Source organism: Eumetopias jubatus, unplaced genomic scaffold (assembly GCF_037043125.1).
Source record: "Eumetopias jubatus isolate StellerSeaLion01/CBP00866 unplaced genomic scaffold, mEumJub1_p1.0 scaffold_12, whole genome shotgun sequence".
Lineage (NCBI taxonomy): Eukaryota > Metazoa > Chordata > Mammalia > Carnivora > Otariidae > Eumetopias > Eumetopias jubatus.
Genome location: NW_028274818.1, coordinates 62,787,570 through 62,812,098, shown reverse-complemented (window position 1 = coordinate 62,812,098; position 24,529 = coordinate 62,787,570). Strand labels below are relative to the sequence as shown.

The 24,529-nt window shown below is 36.6% G+C and overlaps 1 protein-coding gene across 4 annotated transcripts in view; it reads left to right on the top strand.

Annotated features, from left to right (window-relative positions):
• AKT3 (AKT serine/threonine kinase 3) overlaps positions 1-24,529 on the top strand; it is a 316,408-nt gene that overhangs the window by 207,299 nt on the left and 84,580 nt on the right. For 3 of the 4 annotated variants that reach the window (XM_088017172.1, XM_028111550.2, XM_028111551.2), the window contains 2 exons: positions 1,556-1,621; positions 2,944-3,012. In XM_088017172.1, coding sequence (XP_087873298.1) covers positions 1,556-1,621; positions 2,944-3,012 — 135 coding nt within the window. The remainder of the gene's footprint in view (positions 1-1,555; positions 1,622-2,943; positions 3,013-24,529) is intronic. The other variant, XM_088017171.1, reaches the window with a different exon arrangement.

Genomic DNA, 24,529 nt, shown 5'->3' with positions numbered 1-24,529 from the left:
TGACATTGATCGCCATCTGTGTAGGGAGATGGAAAGTTCCCTGAGGGCAGGGATCCTTGTCTCTGTTGTTCGAGTCCACGTCTGCAGTGTGTGAGCAAGGCCAGAGTAGATTTGGTGCATATTTATGGAAGGGTTGAGTGAATTAATGAAGCCCCACACCCCTGACATCTGGAATTTATTCCTATGATAAACAGTTCAGTTCAACAAACATTTATTAAGTCTCTACTGGGTGCTAATCATTATGCTAGGCACTGTGGGTGCAGAAATCAGTAAGTTATGCTATCATTTCTGCTTGCGATTTAGTTGGCATTAAGATGCTATTATTCTAATTCATTTGGAAACTATAGTATGATGTGACAGAGGCTTTTGAACTGTTTGAGCACTTAAGCCTGATTCTTATTAAACAGATAATTCAGGAGTGGTTTCATACCCACGCTTTGTTTCACTCCCAGTTTTAAACACTGTGTTGTTAATTACAGTTGCCTTGTTCAGACAGGGCTGGCCCTGCCCTCTTGGAATGTCTTCCAGGCCTTAGCATCTTTGATCAATCTATTTCTCATTTATCTTCTAGGTCTGACTGAGGTCAGATGATAAATATAATGCAGTGACCCAGTGTTTTGCTCTCCACATCTTACTTAACAATCTAATTGTGATTTGCTGACAGTGTGGAGACATTAATCCAGCAAGAGCTTTGTTTAGGATCTTGCTAGAGGCAAAGACCGGAGATGCTGTGTTAGTTTCAGCAGTGTCTTCCTTTCCTTTCTTCTTGAAGATGGTGTTATTTTTGAAATATGAAACATTTTTCCAGTTCTCCATATGTTGAAGAAAATCTCTCCTAGTTCATTTTTGATGTCAAGATGAGATTTATGTACAAGATTGGGGAAATACACTTACTTTTGGTTTGAAATACACCCAGATTTTTTAGGTTGTCACCTAAAGTAGGTTGTGACTTTTTTTTTTTAAGAAGCACGTTAAAAAGCCACAAGCAGAAAAATACAATTTTTATATTCTGTGTTTCTATTTCTAAAATGTATAGTTGACAATTAAATCTTATCTGTATATTTTATGTTCCTGTTTTCAGGAACTGATTTTTCTCTTAAGTAGGAGACTTACAAATTCTATGATCTTGACTGAAATATATCCTTTATATCCTCCTGAATAGAATATACTACAAACATTGAAATATTAAGTACTCCATGCCTAAATATTAGCCGCTAAGGCATTGCCTTCAAGGGGAAAGGTTAACTGTTTAGTCATCTGTGTCCCTGATAACTTTTTGGTGATTTTTGTATCATTATCAATATAATCTGATTAAGTACGACTGAGTGTATATGAGTCTATTATACCTTACAGCCATCTGATTTAAATTATTAATTTGATCTTTTTTTGGAGGGGATGTGGAGGAAAAGCATAGCAATAAAGGAAACATGTCCTCGTCTCTTCACATCTTTTTCTGTCTCCGGAGACAGAACCTCTTCTGGTCTTAGAAAAAGTGAAAATTTGATTTTACTGCTGCTTAGTACATATATTAAAGGTTTCCCTTTTTCTTTTGTAGGATGAAGTGGCGCATACTCTGACTGAGAGCAGAGTATTAAAGAACACCAGACACCCCTTTTTAACAGTAAGTGACTCAAGGGCAGATGTGATAATCATAACATTTTAAATTTAAGGGAGTTTTATTGCAACAACTAAGCCATGAAAAGTAACATTTACTTAGGTATGCCATTTTCTTTGTGGAAAGACTGTAAGTCTTATTCCTTTGACCTTATTGCAGTGTAGGGCCTAAGTTTACAATATGCATGCATTTGTCTCCCCTCCTCTTATACAGCCATTCCTTTTTTGAGACTTTTTTTTCCTTCACGGATTTCACTGCCTTCAAAAACAAAAACAAAAAACCATAGAGCAAATATACGGAGACCACTGAGAAAATGGTAGACTTACAAGAAATTCTTAGTATTAAATGTGAGGGTTTTGTGTTTCCTTTGTTTATTGGCTTCTGATAAATATTTAAATGATCAAGCAGCCTTGTCTCCAGATATGAAAGGCAAAAAATCTTTACTGAATATTTTTTGTAGAAATTGAGACCACCCATAGGTATAGAGTACTTTAAGAAATCCAGGAATACTGAATACATTAAATTAAAAGTAGGCTAAGTTATGATATGTTTTCTTGACTTCCATGCGTATTACTTGTTTTGAAAGAAATTGAATTTTTTTATAGTCTTGTACTTAGATTGCTTATAATAGAGACAATTTGCTCCTGGTTCTCAGCGTATTAAGATTAAAAATAACAGGTAGAAAAGAAAGAGAAAAAACAACCGGTAGACTTTCCAAAGGGGGAACCTTTCAAAGATTTAGGATTATGTAAAGTAGGAATGTTTTCAAAGGTATAATCAGATACCTAGACTTACTTTGTTACGTTGCTGTGTGTATATTGTCCAGTGTAATAAGGTAGCTCTAAAGTTCTGATATCATTGTAACTTACACAGTTATATGAACCAACTCTGTTGAATTCAGTCATGTTATGCACCCACCCAGTATGCAAAAAGCAGTGTTGAAACTATATTAGAAGCCCGAACATAACTGCTCTAGCTGTATTCCTGAGACTTCCTCACGTGAAGGTCGTGCAGATGGGAACTTCGGGGACTAATACAGTTTCAGATAGACAGCATGATAGATTGAGAGGTGCCCATCACAATTACTAAGTGTATTTTTACTTAAAATTTTAATTTTAACCTTTCCCCTAACAGTAGCCAATGCTGATCTAAACAAAATTTGTTTTATGTTCTTCAAAACTCTTCAACACTCTTAAGGAGTAAGTAGACTCTTTAGGACAAGAATGATTCATTTCATCCCTCAAGCTTACTGTTTCTAAGTATTCTATTTTGGTATCCTTATAAGAATACTGGATTATAATGTAACATTTTTTCTTTTTCATTTCAAGTCCTTGAAATATTCCTTCCAGACAAAAGACCGTTTGTGTTTTGTGATGGAATATGTAAATGGGGGAGAGGTGAGTCAAGAAGTTAATCCAGCCCTTGAATATGCATGGTAGTACTGTCATCCTTTTTCGTAATTACTGAAAATATAAGTTATAATGTAACAGTTGTCTACTTCCTGGCAAGGATTTGGGTAGATGGGAGCTGAATCATTTCTAATGAAACGTAATGGTCGCTTGTTTTTTTTATGACTGCTTTTACATATTGGAAAGCATAATCATATTCTTTTTCTCCCTATATTTTTTAAATGTAAAATATCTTAGCACAAATATGCTTTTGGAAATCATGTGGTTTAATTTTGAAAGCCGGAAATACAGGATTTATGATGCTTTGCAAAGTTCTTTTCAAGTGTTTGTGAAACGTAAAAAATTATTTAGCCCATTTTAAACTCACATGAGCCGTAGTCTGTAGGCACATCGTGCAGAGTTCCCTTTTCTTTTACACAGTAGTTAGAGTAACCTTGACTATATGTGAGAGATTTTGAAAGGATCTTGTAGTTTTGAAGAGAAATGCAATCAGCGTAGTGGTACATCTCACCTATTCCTTTGTTCCCCGGTCCTTTTTCCTCCCTGTTTTGGATCAAAATCAACATGAGGGAAATTTTTAATTTACTAGAATAGTTAACTGGAAATACTTTACATTGTGGGTTTTCTGAAATAAATTTAATTATTAAATAGAGGATTGTATCTCACAGATCTTAAAGTAGTTTTGTTTTTCAAAATAAATGGATTAAATATCCTTTATAGAGTATTTTCTCCTATAGAATTATCTGACTTGTAGGAATTGCAAACATTCATCCATTCATTTGGTAATCACATTTTAAATGCCAAGGCAGTGTAGGTTTACCAGAATGTGCTAAGACATCATCTTTCTATGACATTTGTAATTTACCTTGTAAGTGTATTATAAATTAGAATGTGTAGTGAAGGACCTAAATGTTCATAAATTCCTATTAGAAAATTCTTTATGAAAAAAAGATTAAAAAAATGGAAAATGCTTTCTGGGTGATTTGGCATTAAGGGTAGTCCTTCAGTGCTTACTGAGATTTCAGCAGGGGACTGACTTGAGAAGATTCTTCAGGCAGAGGGGATCATGTGAACAGACTCACCGGGGCGAGCACAGGGCAAAAAGAACCTGAGCAGCTGGATGAGACTAGCGCAGGCATTGCAGTCAGAGGTTGTCTGAGGAAATACAAAGACGACGAACTTTGTGGAATTGCACAGGACCAGTCCACCTTAATGACCAGTGAATCGGGTGTGGGTAGAAAGAGAGAGGGACCAAAAGTGGCTTTGGTTTGGAATCAGGGAGAACTAATAGAGTGAATTTACAAAGAATGTGTCGAGGGTAAGAGTATAAATTTGTTTTCAAAAAGGGTTTTCCTAAGGATCCAAGGAAATGGGTATGTGGAAAGATTGTGGACGTATCACAGAGATATCACAGAAAATAAGTCAGGGGTCAGAACTGTGGGTATAGATTTGGGAGCCATTTCAGTAAAGGTTAGAATTTACATTATGAAGGTGGGGATTTCCTTTTCTGTGGGAAATTAAACTGGCGAATCCTCTGTGTTCGTATCTATCAGAGTAAAAAGTGCTCATATTCTCGGAGCCAGCAATTTCACTTCCAGGAATTACCGTGCGGACATACTCACAGACCCACCACAGAATGACATGTGGGTAAATATATTCATGGCAGAATTTGTAGAACCTTAGATGAGCACTTGCTAAGGAGACTGCTTAAATAAACCGTGCTGTATCCATGCAGTGGTATACTTTATATCCATTGAAAAGAATGAAGGCAGAGAGCAATTTCTAAGATACTATGAAGTGAAAGAAACAAGGTGGAGAGTCTAAAGCATGCTACCATTGTCATGGTTAAAAGAAAGTAGGACCACGTGCTCATGATACGTGGCTCTGTATGTGCGTTGACCGTTCCTGTGCTTATGCATTGGGCATTGGTGCCTACCTTTGGGAAGATAAACCGAGTGGCTGGGGACAAGGTAGGAGGAAGGCTTCTTTCTCGATTATGTATTCTTGAGCAGTTTTTGTATTTTTACCACGGATAGATATTATGTATTTAAAAAATGAAGGAAGGAAGTTAGGTGGACGGATGGATAGATAGATGACCAGGGAAGACCATAATATCGGGAAAATGATAAATTACAAACAAAAACTTGGAAAGCACTCTTAAATTAGAGAAATACTCTTACAGAGTATCATGTCTTTACATCTGTTATAACAATTCTCATGTTGTTTTATAATTACCTGTTGATTTGTATGTCTTTCCTACTAGACTCTAGCTCCCTAAGTGCTTTTTTGCTGGTGTAACCGCCCCCCCCCCAGCACCTTACACACTACCTGGCAAAGTAGGAACTTGACAAATATTTATTGGGTGGTTTGAATGAATAAAGTTAAGTGAATGGATGAATAAACTCTCTCCAGGAGCACGGATCAACAGGGATTTTTAAACTGGAAACTGCTGAGAAGTAGGAAGAAAAATAGAAAGTAATGTACTACATAGTTTATTTTGGGGACAAAACTTGAAAATCTTTTTTCAAGAAGGGAGTATCTTTGAGTGTAGTTATAAAATATGTATTTTTTGAGGCTTTGTGCAAGGCACCCTGGTAGGTGTTGTGGGACATAAAATCTGAACCAAACATAGATCTTACCCTCAAAGAGTTTACAGTCGAGTGGGGAAGGTAAGGTACAATACCCACACTAGGTGTAAAGTGATAATTACCGCTTTTTTCGGAACTACAGATGAAGAACCGCGGGACTCCGCGGGAGGGAAGAGAGTTCTATGTGGTGTGGTGAGGGAAGCTTTGGAGCCCCCCCGGGGGGCGGGGGCTGCACCCACACTGTCATTCTAAACCTAGAGTACTTATGAGATTAATTAATTGATGATTGTTGAAACAATTTTACACACGAAAACAGATTTTCAGACTAGCCAGATGGTTTTCTTTAGCACTGAAACTCCTACATTATTTCTCTCTTTTTTCAAAATTTCTGTTTTGAGAATGTGTTATAGATAAAGACTAAATAATTTCATGGATTGAGGCAGGTGAACTGATTCTGTATGTGGTATATAATTTTCACATGCATGGATAGTAATTATATATATATATAAAAGGAAATTTTGATTATACTTATACAGTTTTAGTAAAAATGAAAGTTTTGTGTATGTAATTTCCCAATTTTTCTCTCTTTAAAGTTATCACATATTTTTAAATACATTTTAGGTGCACTTTTGAATGTACTTTATAAATACAAATAGTTATCTAGTTCTTGGAACTTGATGTGATTATTTCTATTCTTTATCATTTCTGCAAAGGAAATCTATGTTCAATGTGTCTTTATTGTGACTTACTTAATTTTGATTTTGCTTTAGGTTCACCATGACATTTATTCTGCCCAGGGATTCTTCCTAGAAATGTAGAAAACTCCATTGCTGTAGAAAAAATATTAAACATGGTCCTTATGTTTGGCAGTAAGGTTGAAATAGAGGTAAAGTAAGGGAAGCTATAAACTCACCCAGGCAGTCCATACCAGCACTCACAGATGCATGGGAGGCGTTACCCTATTAGGAACCTCTGGGTGGCATCTAAGAGACCAGCCTATTGAAAAGGAAGCTTTGGGGGCGCCTGGGTGGCAGAGTCAGTTAAGCCTCCAACTCTTGATTTTTGGCTCAGGTCATGATCTCAGGGTCGTGGGATCGAGCCCTGTGTCGGGCTCTGTGCTCATCGCAGAGTCTCCTTGTCCTTCTCCCTCTGCTCCTCCCCTACTCACTCTCTCTCTCAAATAAATAAAATCTTTTTAAAAGAAAGAAAGAAAGGTAACTCTGGTAAACAGTGCTCACCCAAAGGGCAGCATCCTCAAATCTCTTTATGTCCAAGCTGTACCTCAAGATGAGCTTCTTTAATGGACCTATTAAAGTAATTATAAGTAGCCCAATTTTTACTTAATTCATACTTGTCTTGATTTTTAATTAGCAATAGCATCCTTTTAGCCTGTGTTCTGGAATGTTTTATCATGAAGTATAAAACAGCAGTTGAGATATTCTTTTTCTGACCTTCTCATTTTTGTGAATATATGAACTTGTTTCAGCCTAATAGATTGCACAGGAATTTAGTGTGCTCATGGCCATGCTTCTTACTATCTCTGTGTTTGCCTGTATTGCTTAAAGCACTAAATATATATCTTGATGGAAGTGGATTATGAGAGGATATTGGTGTAAGAAGTCAACAGTGGCTGCTCATAGGCATATCAGTACAATGGGGATCACATCATAATTGCGGTTAACTACATGAATTCAAGAAATGGGGTCAAAAGGAGACAGCATAGAGATAGATAGAAAGAAAGGAAGGAAGGATATGGTGATTCTGCCATTTTTCTCGATAAGTGTGTTCACAGAGTTATGGTAAGATGAGAAATAAATTTGCTCTTCTTTTATGCCATGTCAGTTTCTACTTGGCATCCATAGAGTTTCATGGGATATAAGCTCTGGTGCTTAAAAATACATAGTTTTCATAAATCATTGTCATTAAGTGCCTTTAACTACAGATGTTCATCTAAAGAAACTGCAGTATTTCAGTGCTGAAGGAAGAACTGCTGGGCTTAACTATATTGAGACAGTATGTTGGGTCTGCAGTGTAGTACCTTCCTTAGGAATTTTCAAGAATGATTTTGATTATACTTCATAACTTATGTTTGAACTTTAGAACCTATCCCATTATAGTCCACTTGCCTATTAAATATTTAATGAGCAACTACTATCGACTGGACCTCAGCAGATACAGAAATAAGGAAAACGTACTTTCTTTTAAAAGATGACTGTGGTAGTTGGGGTTATAGAGAATATGCATATGCTTTATAGTGTCATTATTACTATAAAACACTAGTTGCTGTGGGATATAGAGAATGGGCACTTGAATCAATCCAGAAGGAAGAGAGAAGAGAAGGGGGGAGAATGTCAGGGTTGAAATGAAACACTTCCTCAAGTAGTTGCTAAGCTAAGACTTTAGTTTAACTATAACTTCGATCACTGAGAATGAGAAGGAGAATATTCCTATACAGAGGAAATAAAATATGTAGAATGTACAGGAATTTGCCAGTTCTCCCCCACCTGCCCAGATATAACACAGTGTATGGGGTGATGCATAAAGTCCTGCAGAGAAAAGCCAAAAGAGTCTGAACAAGTAGTCAGCATCATATTAGGACAGATCTTCTCTCCCAACCAATTTAGATTTTATCCTGAAGACAGTGGAGCATCATGGAAGGATTTCTGTAAGAAAATGTTTCAGAAAGAATCCGTTGTAGCAATAGCAAGCTTGGGTCGAGGACAGAACTGGAAACAGGGAAACTACTTGAGAGGATACTGCATTTAGGTTTTTACTAATTTAGTCATAAACTGATAGGGTCATTAATTGAGGTAATATTAGAAGGAATAAAATTCTAATCATGTTTAGGTACCAGAATTTCCAGGATTGATTGATTGACTTTTAAAGATTTATTTATTTATTTTAGAAAAGACAGAGAGCAGGTGCAGGGGGAGGGGCAGAGGAAGAGGGACAGAGAGAATCCCAAGCAGACTCTGTGCTGAGTGCAGTGCGGAACCTGACCTGGGGCTTGATCCCACAACCCATGAGATCATGACCTGAGCTGAAACCAGGAGTCAGACTGCTTAACCAGCTGAGCCACCTAGGTGCCCCTAGTATTTCCAGGATTTAATGACTAAATGGAAATAGAAAAATGTCACACAGTTTCCTGTTTGCTGCTGGGGGGGAACTGCATGGATAGGCTGTTCCAAAAGTCAGGAAACACAGGATGAGGAATAAGTTCTGGTGTGATCATCTTATATTTGGGGTACCTAGTGTGGCTTACAGGGAAGTAGAATTAGGTCAGAGATACAAATAGGCTTCATCAGCAGGGCTAAAACCAAAGAAGGGAAGAAAGGTCGAGGGTGAGAGAAGTATGTAAAGTTAGAACATTAGTGACCAAGAATGGCACCTGGAGACACCAACAGTAGACGTGTTGTTGATGAGAGAAGCCTAAAGAGCATTCTGGGCAGAAGGAGCCAGGCAAGAGAAGCCTACGAAGCTAAGTTCTGTGTATTAAGTAGAACAGAGAACAGTAAATCCTGCAAGATAACAGTTGAAAAATGTGCATTGGATTTGACAAAGACTAGTTCCTAAGCAGGTGCATGGATTCTTCCTTTTTCTTGGGTTGATGCAAAGCACGAACCTTGGCGATAGAATGGAATGTACAGGGGTGGGTTTGGAGCTCAAAGTTGTGAAAGTGAATTCAGGGCAGCCTTGGATAAACAGTCATTCGGCATCTGGAGAGCAAATTATAAAAGCACTCTAGTAATGTAACCAGTGACACTGCTGCTAACATATCCAAATCAACCCTCTTTTTGTAGCTTAGGTATTACCAAATTTACATAAGAAGGAGAAAAATATTCTGAGAACAAAAAGAAAAAGTAAAGTGAAAACTAAGATGGTGCTGGTCGGTTTAGAATGCCTCTACTTAGGGGACGCCTAGCTAGCTCAGTTGGTGGAGTGTTCGACTCTTGATCTTGGGGTTGTGAGTTCGAGCCCCACATTGGGGGGTAGAGATGACTTAAAAATAAAATTCTTGAATATAATAATAAAAAAATAAAACTCGTATGCCTCTACTTCGGATTCTTCCCCAGAAATCTTACTCAGCTGTATTTCTTTCTGGACCTCTGTAAACCAGTCTTCAAGCTGAAATTGGAAGTTAAGATACCCATTAGAGGATAAAGGAAAGTCACTGTGTAGAAATGTTTATTCACCTGATAAATTCTTCACATTCCTCTATTTATGTGGATATGGGTGAACTAACACTCACTTATTCATTATTCTTGTCTGTACTTAGCTCATTGTACACTATATTAATTACCTTGATAAAATTCACTTTATTTTTTGCATATGACTTTGAGTTTCATGCCAGTCTTGAGATCCTCTCGTACTTGCTTCAGATTTTCATTATTTGGCTGGCATTTTTGTCTTCAGTGAACCAGAATCATCTCATTTTAAATTCACATGAGGCAGAAGTCCCGGGAGTCAGCTCTCTAGTTCTAGTTACTAATTTATGGAGGTGTGATTTGGGTGATTTTTAAATTAAAAGTATCATTTTATATTCATAGTGATGATTTTGAAAATTTTACTAAATTTATATGTATATAAATATCTTTATTGTTCAGGAGTCTGACAAGTTAATTTCTTTGCTAATTGTTGTAGTTATTAATATATAGGTTATATCAGAATTCTATTGCTTTCATCCAAAGCTTTTTCAAAAATTCCCAAGCCAAGAACGATGCATTGTAATATTCATTTTAGCACATAAAATTGAAGGCAAAATAAGTTTGGGAAGATTTTTAGTATATACTTTAGTATATACTGTATTTTAGTATACTTTTATAGTATTTCAAGGCTAGTTTTCTAAGATAAATCATTAAGCCAATATATCACTGCATCTAAGGTAATAATTCAAAGCCTTGACTAGCCTCAGTATCTGAGAGGCTTACTTTCATACCTAGAATCTCAGATGAGGTGACTGGGACTGTAGGAGCTGGCCAGGCTTTGCCTATTTCCACGATTCTTCTCCTTTGTGTGGTTATGGCAAAGCACCACATTTTTAGGGTAATTAAACTTTTCACACAAAGGTTGGAATACTCAGAGTGAGCATATGGAAAGAGTGAAAACCAAAGACACAATATATGTACGATTGGAGACCTTGACAAAAAAACACAAGGCATCGCAACACAATACCTAAATATTAAAAAGTATAATCGCTCCAAGAATTATCTCCAAACAGTATCTAGTCATTTGTGTTCTGCATCTTTCACTTAGCTTATTACTTTAAAAACTCATTAAAATTGTTGCATATATCAGTAGCTTGTTTCTTTTCATGGATTTACTCCCATTACATGGTAGCATCATAATAGGCTTATACAATCACTAGTAGATAGGCATTTGGGTTCTTTGCAGTTTGGGCTATTATGAAAAAAACTTGTGAATATTCCAGTACAAAACTTTGTATGGACATACATTTTCAGTTATCTTGGCTAGATATCTAGGAGTGCAATTTCTGTGTCATTTGGTATGTTCAACTTCATAAGAAACTGCCAAATTGAATTTTACATTTCTAGGATGTTATTTAACATCATCACCACACTTGGCATGGTTAATCTTTAAATTTTACCCACTTTGGTGAGTGTGTAGTGGTATTTTGTAGTTTTAATTTGAACTTCCTGAACAACTAATGATATTGAGCATCTTCCTGTGTTGATTTGCCATTTGGATATCTTCTTTTGATAGGCTTTCTTAAAAGTGTCTTTTGAAGGACAACTGTTTTAAAGTAGATGAAGTACATTTCATCGGTGTGTGTGTGTGTGTGTGTGTGTGTGTGTGTGTGTGTGGTTTGTACATTTTGTATCGAATTTAAAACATCTTTTCCTCACCCAAGTTTAAGATTTTTTTCTCCCATGTTTTCTTCTAAAGGGGTGAATAGTTTTAGCACTTACATTTAGGTCTATGATCCATTGCAAGTTAATTTTTGTATATGGTGCTATATAAGAGTCAGCATTCTTTTTTCTTTTCTTTCTTTTTTTTTTTTTTTGCATTTGGATATCTAATTGTTCCAGCATATTTTTTGAGAATATAATCTGTTTCCCATTAAATTACCCTGACACCTTTGTCAAAAGATGAATTGACCATATACATGGGGTTGATACCTGGACCCTCTCTTTGGTTGCATTAATCTCTATCTATCCATTCTTATGCCTGCCACACTGTCTTTAACACTTACGTTACAGTAAGTGTTAAAAATGGGCAGTTTGGGTCTTCTACTTTTGCTTTTCTTTTAAAAATATTGTTTTGACAACTTTATTTCCTTAACATTTCCATATAAATTAGGGAATAAGCTTGTTGATTTCTACATAAAGGTCTCCTGCACTTTAACTGGGCTTATATTAAATCTGTTGATCAATTTAGAGAGTTGACATATTAACAGTATTGCATTCTGATCCATGAACATGGTATAGCTTTCTGATTATTTAGATTTTCTTTAATTCAACAATATTATATAGTTTTTAGTGTACAGGTCTTGAACATTTTTTGTTAAATTTATCCTGAACTATTTTGTTTTTGATGTTATTGTAAGTGCTTGGTCTTCCAAATTTGAATTGTTGATTGATAATATATAGAAATGCAATTGATACTTATTACCCTTGAATTTCACATTCTTGCTAAAAAATTTTTTTGTGAGTATGTTGAGATTCTCTGTGTAGATGATCATATCATGTGAAAACAGACACAATTTTACTTCTTTCTAATCTCGTGCATTTTTGTTTCTTTATTCTGCTAATACCTTGAATTTTGTTTGATTTTTTAATGTTAAACCAATTTTGCCTTTCTTAGATAAACCCAACTTGGTTATGAGATAGTATCCTCCCGATGTGTTGATGAAATTTTGTTAAGAATTTTAAGTATTTGTTCCTTCATAATATTCTTTAGGTCCCTCCTCTTCCCAACCTCAAGTAATGTCTCTGGGTTTGGATTCAAGATAATGTTGACCTCTTGAAATGAGTTGGGAAGCATTGCTTCCTCTTCTGTTTTCTGGTATATTTCATCAGTGAAATTTTTGGACCAAGAGTTTTCTTTGTAGGAAGGTTTTTAACAATGAATTGAAAAAAATATATATAAATACATATATATATATATACACATGCATTTTTTTTAGTAAACTTTGGTAGTTTGTGTGTTTCTAAGAATTTGTTCATTTCATCTAAATTTTTAAGTGTATTTGCTTAATATTGTTAATAACGTTCTCACGTTATTGCATTAGTGTCTGTAGGGAGCGGTGGTTAACGTCTCTCTTTTAATATTGCAATTTGTTTCTTCTCTCTTTTTATTTCTGATCATTCTTCCTAAAGGTTAGTAATTTTTATGGATATTTTCAGCTTTAGGTTCTACTGATTTTCTTCTATTATTTTGGGGTTATCTATTTCATTGATTTTTGCTCTTATCTTTATTATTTCCTTCCTCCTGGCTACTTTGGGTTTAATTTGCTTTCCTTACCCTGCTTCATAATGTGGAAACTTAAAGCATTTATTTAAACCTTTTTTTTCTAATATAAGTAATATATAAACTAACCTGTAGAAACCAATTTTATGTTGTATTTACATATAAATATTTATAACATATTTTTAATATATATGTTTTCACATTTTTTTATATCTATTCTTTTCCCAAATTTACTAATTTCTCATGTCCTATCTTTTTGGCAAATGGACTATTTTAAGATGTATATTTTCCAAATAACGTTTATCATTCAGAAATGTTTATTGAGTGCTTACTGTGTTCTGGTCTTAGAGTGCACTGGGGTGAATAAAACAGTCATATTAGAAAATAAACCCAATAAATATTATAATAACAATGAACAGAATGCTATGGTATGAGAGAGAATAATGGAGAACCTATTTACTCTAAATTGAGTTACCTGCTTGAGGAAGTAGCACTTAGTTTGAGACTTGGTAGCAAAACATATGGGGAAGCGGGTTCTGGGGAAGGAGCTGCATGCACAGAGGCTGTGGTGAGAGCGGCTTCTTGAAAATGAGACCGTATGTAGCTCCCAGCTCTAGATGCACTGATCTTTCAAAAAAGGTATGTTGTATTCATATTCTTGTTCTACACTTTGAGAAGCTGTGTTCTCTAATAAGTCCTTTCTCTTATGCAGTTCATATTATGCTATTATGAAGGAGACTTAAGAAGCTTCTTCTTAATGGAATAATTTATACATTTATTGTCTCAAATTAATAGAAACTGTAGTTTTAGTGTAATAAATAGATGATATGTCTTAGAGATAGACAACCTAAGTTTGAATCTTTACCACTCAATAACTGTGTGATGCTAGGCAAATTTTATAACATCTCTAAGCCTTGTTTTTTTCATTTCTGTGATGCAGATGATAATTCTATTTTATAAGGGTGTTTTGAGGATAATTCATGTAAGTCACTTGGGGTACAATGCCCAACAAGTAGAAGTGCTCAAAAATATTGCCTATTGTGGGGCACCTGGGTGGCATAGTCAGTTAAGTGTCCGACTTTTGGTTTAAGCTCAGGTCATGATCTCAGGGTCGTGGAGTGGACTCAGAGGGGAGTCTGTTTAGGATTCGCTTCCTCTGCCCTTCCTCCCCCCCCAACCCCCCCCCCGCACTCGCTCTCTCTCCCAATAAATCTTTTAAAAAAATAGTGCCTATTGTGATAGTAATGGGAATAATCACTTATATTTAATCATTTATTATATTTAATCATCTGTAATATGGAGATAACATGTAGCTTTTATGATTGTAGTTAGAATGTACTGCTCTTAATGCCCCAAAATGGTAATATTTATTATTTTTATTGTGTTGGTATTGGCTATATTTCACAAACAGCCCAGGTATTTCACATATATCCTAATAAATGTACATATTTCAAAGCAATTACCTTGAGAACTTTTACCTTTTTAAAAGTATATTTTATTTTCCAAATGAAAAATCAGTTAATATTTAATGTGGTAGACCTGAGCAGTCTCTTCTTTAATCTTGATAATTTAGTTTTAATAAAATATTTTAATACACATTATTTTGATAATAATGATTGGGAATTTAAAATGATTTTTTAAAGGAAGCTATTTTTTTGTCTTTTCATATTATTAAGTATTTTCAGTAGGCCACTTCTAATGCCAGAAAATTTTCTTAGCTTGTATTGCATCACTTTTTTAAAAATTGCCAGTTTACAGGCTACTCGTTCCGATTGGTGATCTAGAATTCTTTTTGCATTTTCAGACTTATAGGAAGAGGCCAGGAAGTAGACGAATAGGGCTTGAGGCATTTAGCTGATAATTTGTAGCTAACAGTTTCAGTGTCCAGCAACTCTGACCTTAGATCCTTGTCAGTTCTTCTGTGGTATCCTAAAGGTTTAATTTGTATTTCAGGAAATATAAATTGGGAATGCATGGGTGGCTCGGACAGTTAAGCGTCTGCCTTCGACTCAGGTCATGATCTTGGGGTCCTGGGGATCGAGTCCTGCGTCGGGCTCCCTGTTCAGCAGGGAGTCTGCTTCCCACTGCCCCTCCCCCTCCTCGTGCTCGCTCTCTCTCTCTCTCCTCCTCTGACAAATGAATAAATAAAATCTTAAAAAAAAAGAAATATATATTGATCTATATTATTAAAATATGGCATTTTTATACTTAGGTCTGTATCACAGTTGTTTTTGAAAGAACCTTAAAAACTAAATGCAAACATAGATTACTTTGCATTAATTTTTCTGTGTGAAATATATGCAAACTATGAGCTTAGCTTGTGAAAACGATAGACATTATCTGAGGTAATTATATGAAGAATTGCCTGTTAAGTGTAAGAATACTTCCATTTGATCCTATAAAATTAAGTATTTGGGTGTTTATTTCATAATGTATTTAATACTATCCCAATTGTGTAGTATAGTATTTGCTATGGATTATTTGTGTCCCCCTCACCACAAAGCTTGTGTGTTGAAACCCAATCCCCAGTGTGATGGTCCTAGGAGGTGAGGTCTTTGGGAGGTGATCAGTCATGAGGGTGGAGCCCTTGTGGGAGGGATTAGTCCCCTTATAAAAGAGACCCCAAAGAGTTTACTCATCCTTCCACCACATAGGGATACAGCAAAAAGACAGCCATTGGTGAACTGAGGAGGAAGTTCTCACCTGACACCCAGTCTGCCGGTGCCTTGATCTTGGACTTCCCAGAACTGTACAAAGTAAAGTTCTGTTGTTTATAAGCTGCCCCCAATCTTGGGTGTTTTGTTATAGCAGCCTAAACAGACTAAAACACTGTCATTGATTCATTTTTCTGTGGGTGAGCCAGAGCCATTCTTTTAATATTAAGCGTTTTTTGCAAATCCAAGGGATGTGTTGATCTGCACATAGTGCAGACTGACTTGTCTTGTTGCTTAAGCAATTAGTTGTCTTCAGGATATTCAGGTTTCAACCTCAGTGGATATTATGATAATGAATGTCATCATTGAAAATGAGCATATTTTGTTACTCTCTAGTTAACCATTTTCTTTTTACCATTACCAAGGAATGACTGAAAGTTTTAAAAGTGGTATTTGCAGGAAAAAAAATTGAGATTAAAATCTTAGATTGCAGTGATAATTCTTAGGAAATTTTTTATGTCCAGATCTTTTTCTTTTTTGAAAAGTTTGTTGCATTAAAGACTGAACTTGCACATTGAAGGAAACCATCAACAAAATGAAAAAGCAACCTACTGAATGGAAGAAGATATTTGTAAATAATACATCCGATCAGGAGTCAATATCTAAAATATATCAAAAACCTATGCAATTTAATATTAAAAAACTCTATTAAAGATGGGCAAAGGACTTGAATAAACATTTTTCCAAAGAAGAAATACAAATAGCCATCAGACACATGAAAAGATGCTCAACATCACTCATCATCAGAAAATGCAACTCACAATGATGAGGGGGTATCACCTCACAACCATTGGATTGGCTGTTAACAAAAGCAAAAAATCACAAGTGTTGACGACGATGTTGAGAGAAGGGAACCCTTGTGCACTGTTGGTGGGAATTCAAATTGGTGCAGCCACCATGGAGAACAGCATGGAAGTTTCTCAAAAAATTAAAAGTAGAACTATCATATGATCCAGCAATTCCACTTCTGGGATATTTACTCAAAGAAAATGCAAACACTAGGAGAAGCAAGATGGCGGAGGAGTGGGAGACCTAAATTTCGTCCAGTCCCAGAAATTCAGCTAGATAGAGATCAGATCATTCTGAACACCTATGAACTCAACAGGAGAGCGAAGAAAAGAATAGCAACAACTCTCTGAACAGAAAAGCGACCACTTTCTGGAAGGTAGGATGATAGTGAATTCAAGGCGATATTCGGGAAGATGGACAGCCGGGGAGGGAGCCTCCGTCAGCCGCTACCAGCAAGTGATAGCGGAGCACAAAATCATAACTTTTAGAAGTTTGCTCTGATGAGGGACAACGCTCCAGTGGCTAAGCAGGGGGTGGAACCCTCGCTGGGACAGTGTGGTCGTGGGACCCTCGGGGTCACCGGAAGACCAGGGGTGCCTGAGTGCAGCAGAACTCCCAGGTATCGGGGCGGGGAAGCTGGCTGCAGAGACGGAGCTGAGGAGTGGGCTCTCAGCTCAGGGTTGCCATAAAACGTGATCCGTGGCCCGGTCGGGCCACTGCTCTTCCAGCAGGGACCCAACAAGTGGCAGATGTGGGGAGACTCCTCTTCCTTCCCCGGGAGGAGTGGCACGGGAGTGCACCACAGGAGCACACCGTAGGGATCTCCTGGGTTTGGAGACTCCACATGGGTTGGGTGCCAGAGATAAAAACCCTCAGTCACAGGCTGGGTGAGCACAGAGTGCGGCCGGAGACGGGAGTGATTGACTGCTTTTCTCTGGGGGCTCACTGAGGAGTGGGCCCTGAGTTCTCAGGTCCTCCAGGGTGGAGATTGGAGGCTGCCATTTTCACTCTCACCCTCCAAAGCCATAGGGAAAGCTTGTAGGGAACAAAAGCTCCCAAGAGCAAATCCGAGCAGATTACTTAGCCCGGACCGACAAGGCCGGGGCACATCCACCTCCGCAAAGACATCTGGGAACCACGGCAACAGGCCCCTCCCACCAAAGAACAGCAGGACCATCCAGCCAAGACCAAGTTTACTGATCAATGACGCCAGCACTAGGGGAATACAGCACATAGAATTCATCGCATTTTTCTCATGATTCTTTAGTCTTTCAAACTTAATTTTTTTTAATTTTTCTTTTTTTTTGAATTTTTCTTTTTCCCTTTTTCAACCAACATCTTATCAATCCCTTTTTTAAAAAATCTTTTTTATTTTTCATATTTAGAGTCCTATTCTATCCCTTCTTACTAGTTAACTTTATTTTTGGTATATATATATATATATATAGTTCTCTCTTTAAAATTATGGTATATACTTTGTTCTAAGAGACCAAAATATACCCTAAATCTCTAGTGTATGGCTTTGTTCTAGTCTCCTGCCTGATTACATTCTCTCCGTTTTTTTTTTCTTAATTCCTCTTTTTTCTTTTTTCAACCAACTTCTTAACAATTCCTTTTATAAAATCTTTTATAATTTTCATCTGTACAGTCATATTCCATCCCTTCATCGTATTTACCCTTGTTCTTGTACATATGTTTTTCATTCTTTAGAATTTTGGGAGGCACTTTCTTCTAACAGACAAGATACGCCCAAAATCTAGTGTGTGGCACTGATCTATGCACCAGCCTGATCATATTTGATCATATTCTTTTTTTTATTTTTTATCTTTTTCTTTTTTTTTTTTTTCCTTTTTTCTTTCTTTCCCTTTCTTTTGCCCTGGTCTCAGGTCTCTTCTGATTTGTTTAGTGTATATTTTTCTGGGGTCGTTGTTACCCTGTTAGCATTTTGTTCTCTCATTCATCTATTCTCCTCTGGACAAAATGACAAGACAGAAAAAATCACCTCAAAAAAAAGAACAAGAGGCAGTACCGACTGCCAGGGACCTAATCCATATGGACCATTAGTAAGATGTCAGAACTAGAGTTCAGAATGACCATTTTAAAGATACTAGCTGGCCTTGAAAAAAGCATGGAAGATACTAGAGAAACCCTTTCTGGAGAAATAAAAGAACTAAAATCTAACCAAGTGAAAATCAAAAAGACTGTTAATGAGGTGCAATCAAAAATGGGGGCTCTAACTGCTAGGATAAATGAGGCAGAAGAGAGAATCACTGATATAGAAGACCAAATGATGGAAAATAAAGAGGCTGAGAAAAAGATAAACAACTACTGGATCACAAGGGCAGAATTCACGAGATAAGTGATACCATTAGACAAAACAATATTAGAATAATTGGGATCCCAGAAGAAGAAAGAGAGAGAGGGGCAGAAGGTATATTGGAGGAAATTATAGCAGAGAACTTCCCTAATTTGAGGAAGGAAACAGGCATCAAAATCCAGAAGGCTCAGAGAACCCCCCCAAAAAGTCAATAAAGATAGGTCAACACCCCGACATCTAATAGTAAAACTTACGAGTCTCAAAGACAAAGAGAAAATCTTGAAAGCAGCTCGGGAGAAGAGATATGTAACCTTAATTGTAGAAACATTAGATTGGCAACAGACCTATCCACAGAGACCTGGCAGGCCGGAAAGGACTGGCATGATATCTTCAGAGCACTAAACGAGAAAAATATGCAGCCAAGAATACTATATCCAGCTAGGCTGTCATTGAAAATAGAAGGAGAGATAAAAAGCTTCCAGGACAAACAAACACTAAAGGAATTTGCAAACATGAAACCAGCCCTACAAGAAATATTGAAAGGGGTCCTCTAAGCAAAGAGAGAGCCTAAAAGTAATATAGACCAGAAAGGAACACAGACAATGTACAGTAACAGTCACCTTACAGGCAATACAATGGCACTAAATTCATATCTTTCAATAGTTACCCTGAATGTAAATGGGCTAAACGCCCCCAATCAAAAGACCCAGGCTATCAGATTGGATAAAAAAACAAGACCCATCGATATGCTGTCTGCAAGAGACTCATTTTAGACCCAAAGACACCTCCAGATTGAAAGTGAGGGGGTGGAAAACCATTTACCATGCTAATGGACACCAAAAGAAAGCTGGGGTGGCGATCCTTTTATCAGACAAATTAGATTTTAAACCAAAGACTGTAATAGATGAGGAAGGACACTATATCCTACTTAAAGGGTCAATTCAACAAGATCTAACAATTGTAAATATCCATATCCCTAACATGGGAGCAGCCAATTCTATAAGGCAGTTAATAACAAAAGCAAAGAAACACATCGACAACAATAGCAATAATAGTGAGGGACTTTAACACCCCCCTTACTGACATGGACAGATCATCTAAGCAAAAGATCAACAAGGAAATAAAGAATTTAAATGACACACTGGACCAAATGGACTTCACAGACATATTCAGAACATTCCATCCCAAAGCAACGGAATACACATTCTTCTCTAGTGCCCATGGAACATTCTCCAGAATAGATCACATCCTAGGTCACCAATCAGGTCTCAACCAGTACCAAAAGACTGGGATCATTCCCTGCATATTTTCAGACCACAATGCTTTGAACCTAGAACTCAATCACAATAGTAAAGTCGGAAACAACTCCAATACATGGAGGCTAAAGAGCATCCTTCTAAAGAATGAATGTGTCAAACAGGAAATTAAAGAAGAGTTAAAAAAAATTCATGGAAACAAATGAAAATGAAAACACAACTGTTCAAAATATTTGGGATGCATGCCAAGGCAGTCCTAAGAGGAAAGTATATAGCAATCCAAGCTTTTCTCAAGAAACAAGAAAGGTCTCAAATACACAACCTAACCCTACACCTAAAGCAGATAGAGAAAGTACAGCAAATAAAGCCTAAACCCAGCAGGAGAAGAGAAGTAATAAAGATTCAAGTAGAAATCAATGAAATAAAAACCAAAAGAACAGTAGAACAGATCAACAAAACTAGGAGTTTGTTCTTTGAAAGAATTAACAGGATTGATAAACCCCTGGCCAGACTTACCAAAAAGAAAAGAGAAAGGACCCAAATAAATAAAATCATGAATGAAAGAGGAGAAATCACAACCAACACCAAAGAAAAAGAAACAGTTATAAAAACATATTATGAGCAACTATATGCCAGCAAATTAGATAACCTGGAAGAAATGGTTGCATTCCTAGAGATGTATCAACTACCAAAACTGAACCAGGAAGAAATAGAAAACCTGAACAGACCTATAACCACTAAGGAAATTGAAGCAGTCATCAAAAATCTCCCAACAAACAAGAGCTCAGGGCCGGATGGCTTCCTAGGGGAGTTCTACCAAACATTTAAAGAAGAATTAATACCTATGCTTCGGAAACTTCCAAAAAATAGAAATGGAAGGAAAACTTCCAAACTCGTTTTGTGAGGCCACCATTACCTTGATCCCAAAACCAGGCAAAGACCTCATCAAAAAAGAGAATTACAGACCAATATCCTTGATGAACATGGATGCAAAAATTCTCACCAAAGTACTAGCCAATAGGATCCAACAGTACATTAAAAGGATTATTCACCACGACCAAGTGGGATTTATCCCTGGGCTGCAAGGCTGGTTCAACATCTGCAAATCAATCAACGTGATACAATACATTAATAAAAGAAAGAAGAAGAACCATATGATCCTCTCAATAGATGCATAAAAAGCATTTGACAAAATACAGCATCCTTTCTTGATCATAACTCCTCAGAGTATAGGGATAGAGGGTACATACCTCAATATCATAAAAGTCATCTATGAAAAACCCACAGTGAATATCATTCTCAATGGGGAAATACTGAGAGCTTACCCCCTATGGTCAGGAACACGGCAGGGATGTCCACTATCACCCCTGCTATTCAACATAGTATTAGAAGTCCTAGCCACAGCAATCAGACAACAAAAAGAAATAAAAGGCATCCAAATCAGCAAAGAAGTCAAACTCACTGTTTGCAGGTGATATACTTTATGTGGAAAACCCAAAAGACACCACCCCAAAACTGCTAGAACTCATACAGGAATTCACTAAAGTGGCAGGATATAAAATCAATGCACAGAAATCAGTGCATTCCTATACACCAACAACAAGACAGAAGAAAGAGAAATTAAGGGGTCGATCCTATTTACAAGTGCACCCAAAACCATAAGATACCTAGGAGTAAATCTAACCAAAGAGACAAAGGATCTGTACTCAGAAAACTATAAAATACTCATGAAAGAAATTGAGGAAGATATGAAGAAATGGAAAAACATTCCCTGCTCATGGTTTGGAAGAACAAGTATTGTGAAGATGTCAATGCTAACTAGAGCAATCTACACATTTAATGCAATCCCATCAAAATACCATCCACTTTTTTCAAAGAAATGGAACAAATAATCCTAAAATTTGTATGGAACCAGAAAAGACCCCGAATAGCCAGAGGAATGTTGAAAAAGAAAAGCAGAGCTGGCAGCATCACAATTCCGGACTTCCAGCTCTATTAGAAAGCTGTCATCATCAAGACAGTATGGTACTGGCACAAAAACAGACACATAGATCAATGGAACAGAATCGAGAGCCCAGAAATGGACCGTCAACTCTATGGTCAACTAATCTTCGACAAAGCAGGAAAGAACGTCCAATGGAAAAACGACCGTCTCTTCAACAAATTGTGTTGGGAAAATTGGACAACCACATGCAGAAGAATGAAACTGGATCATTTCCATACACCACACACAAAAATAGACTCAAAATGGTTGAAAGACCTAAATGTGAGACAGGAGTCCATCAAAATCCTAAAGGAGAACACAGCAACCTCTTTGACCTCAGCCGCAGCAACTTCTTCCTAGACACAACGCCAAAGGCAAGGGAAGCAAGGGAAAAAATGAACTATTGGGACTTCATCAAGATAAAAAGGTTTTGCACAGCAAAAGAAACAGTCAACAAAACCGAAAGACAACCTACAGAATGGGAGAAGATATTTGCAAATGACATATCAAATAAAGGGCTAGTATCCAAAATCTATAAAGAACTTACCAAACATGACACCCAAAGAACAGATGATCCAATCAAGAAATGGGCAGAAGACATGAACAGCCATTTTTCCAAAGAAGACATTCAAAGGGCCAATAGACACATGAAAAAGTGCTCAACATCACTCGGCATCAGGGAATTCCAAATCAAAACCTCAGTGAGATACCACCTCACAGCAGTCAGAATGGCTAAAATTAACAAGTCGGGAAACAACAGATGTTGGCGGGGATGCGGAGAAAGGGGAACCCTCCTACACTGTTGGTGGGAACGCAAACTTGTGCAGCCGCTCTGGACAACAATATGGAGGTTCCTCAAAAAGTTGAAAATAGAGCCACCCTATGACCGAGCAATTGCAGTACTCGGTATTTACCCCAAAGATACAAATGCAGTGATCCGAACGGGTACGTGTACCCTGATGTTTATAGCAGCAATGTCCACAATAGCCAAACTATGGAAAGAGCCAGAATATCTATGACTGATGAATGGATAAGAAGATGTGATATATATATATGATATATATCACATATATATATATTACTTGTGCTTTTGCAACTTTGTATATATGTATATATATATGTGTATATATACGTATATATACTCAAACACATACAATGGAATATTACTCAGCCATAAAAAAGAAATACATCTTGCCATTCAAAACAACATGGATGGATCTGGATGGCATTATGCTAAGTGAAATGAGTCAGACAGAGAAAGGCAAATACCATAAGATTCCACTTCAATGTGGAATCTAAAAGACAAAGGAAACAAATAAACGAAACAGAAATAAATTTATAAATGCAGGAAATAAAGTGTTGGCTACCGGGGGGGGGTGAAATAGATGAAGGGGACTAAGAGATACAAATTTCTGGTTATTAAAGAAATAAGTCATGGGAATCTGATATATAGCATAGGGCATATATGGTGTATGGTTACAGATCATAGCTAGAATTATTGTGAGCATCATTTCATTATATATAAAAATATCAAGTCACTATCACTATGATGTACTCCTGAAACTAGTAGGACGTTCTATGTCAGTTCTTCTTCTGTTAAAAAAACGAGCATAACTTTTTCAAAATATAGTAGTTTATTTTCAAAATAAACATTATGGGTTTTGTGATGAAATATAGAGTTCTGTATTTAGTAGGTTAAGAGGATCTATTTACATTAGTGTCTTCCTATAGCATGACTAAGTAGAACACACAAAAAATCATGTAGTCTTTCCCTGAAAGGAACTTAAAATTTCTAAACATATGATTTTTGCTTGAGTAGCAAATAACCCATTATTGTTTTTGAACAAAAGGATATTCAGTTATTTTATATGAGTTTATTATGCTTCTAATAAAAGGACTTTATCTTTAAAACTGTAAGCCTTATTTTCCCTATAAATAATTACTTGGAAAGTATTTTTGAATTTTCCTGTATTCTTTACATGTTTATTAAGCACATAACACTGCATATTAGGTTTGGTGCTTAGGAAGCAGAGCTATAGGTTACTTGCATAGTCTTTCTGTTTTCCTTGTGCCTCTGCCAAGAAAACAAGATTAATAGAGTATTAAATTTGTCACAAGGGTTAACAGTATGTGTATTTGAAAGCTTTGTAAGGCTTTCTCCTATTATAAATGTAACAACTTGCATTCATTGCAAACATCAAAAAGCCAAAAAGTTATTTCAGTTCAGTTGAAAAATTTATTGACTTCTTGCTACAAGCTAGTCAGTCTTATGTACTTGGTATATGACGTGAACGAGACAGATGGTCTCTGTATTTAAGGAAAGCTTAGTGTTTTGGGGAATTAATATTAAATAAATAATTACAAGTAATTTTCAAGGTATAAAACAGAAAAGAAAAACCACTCTAAATCTTACCACCTAGCAATAATTG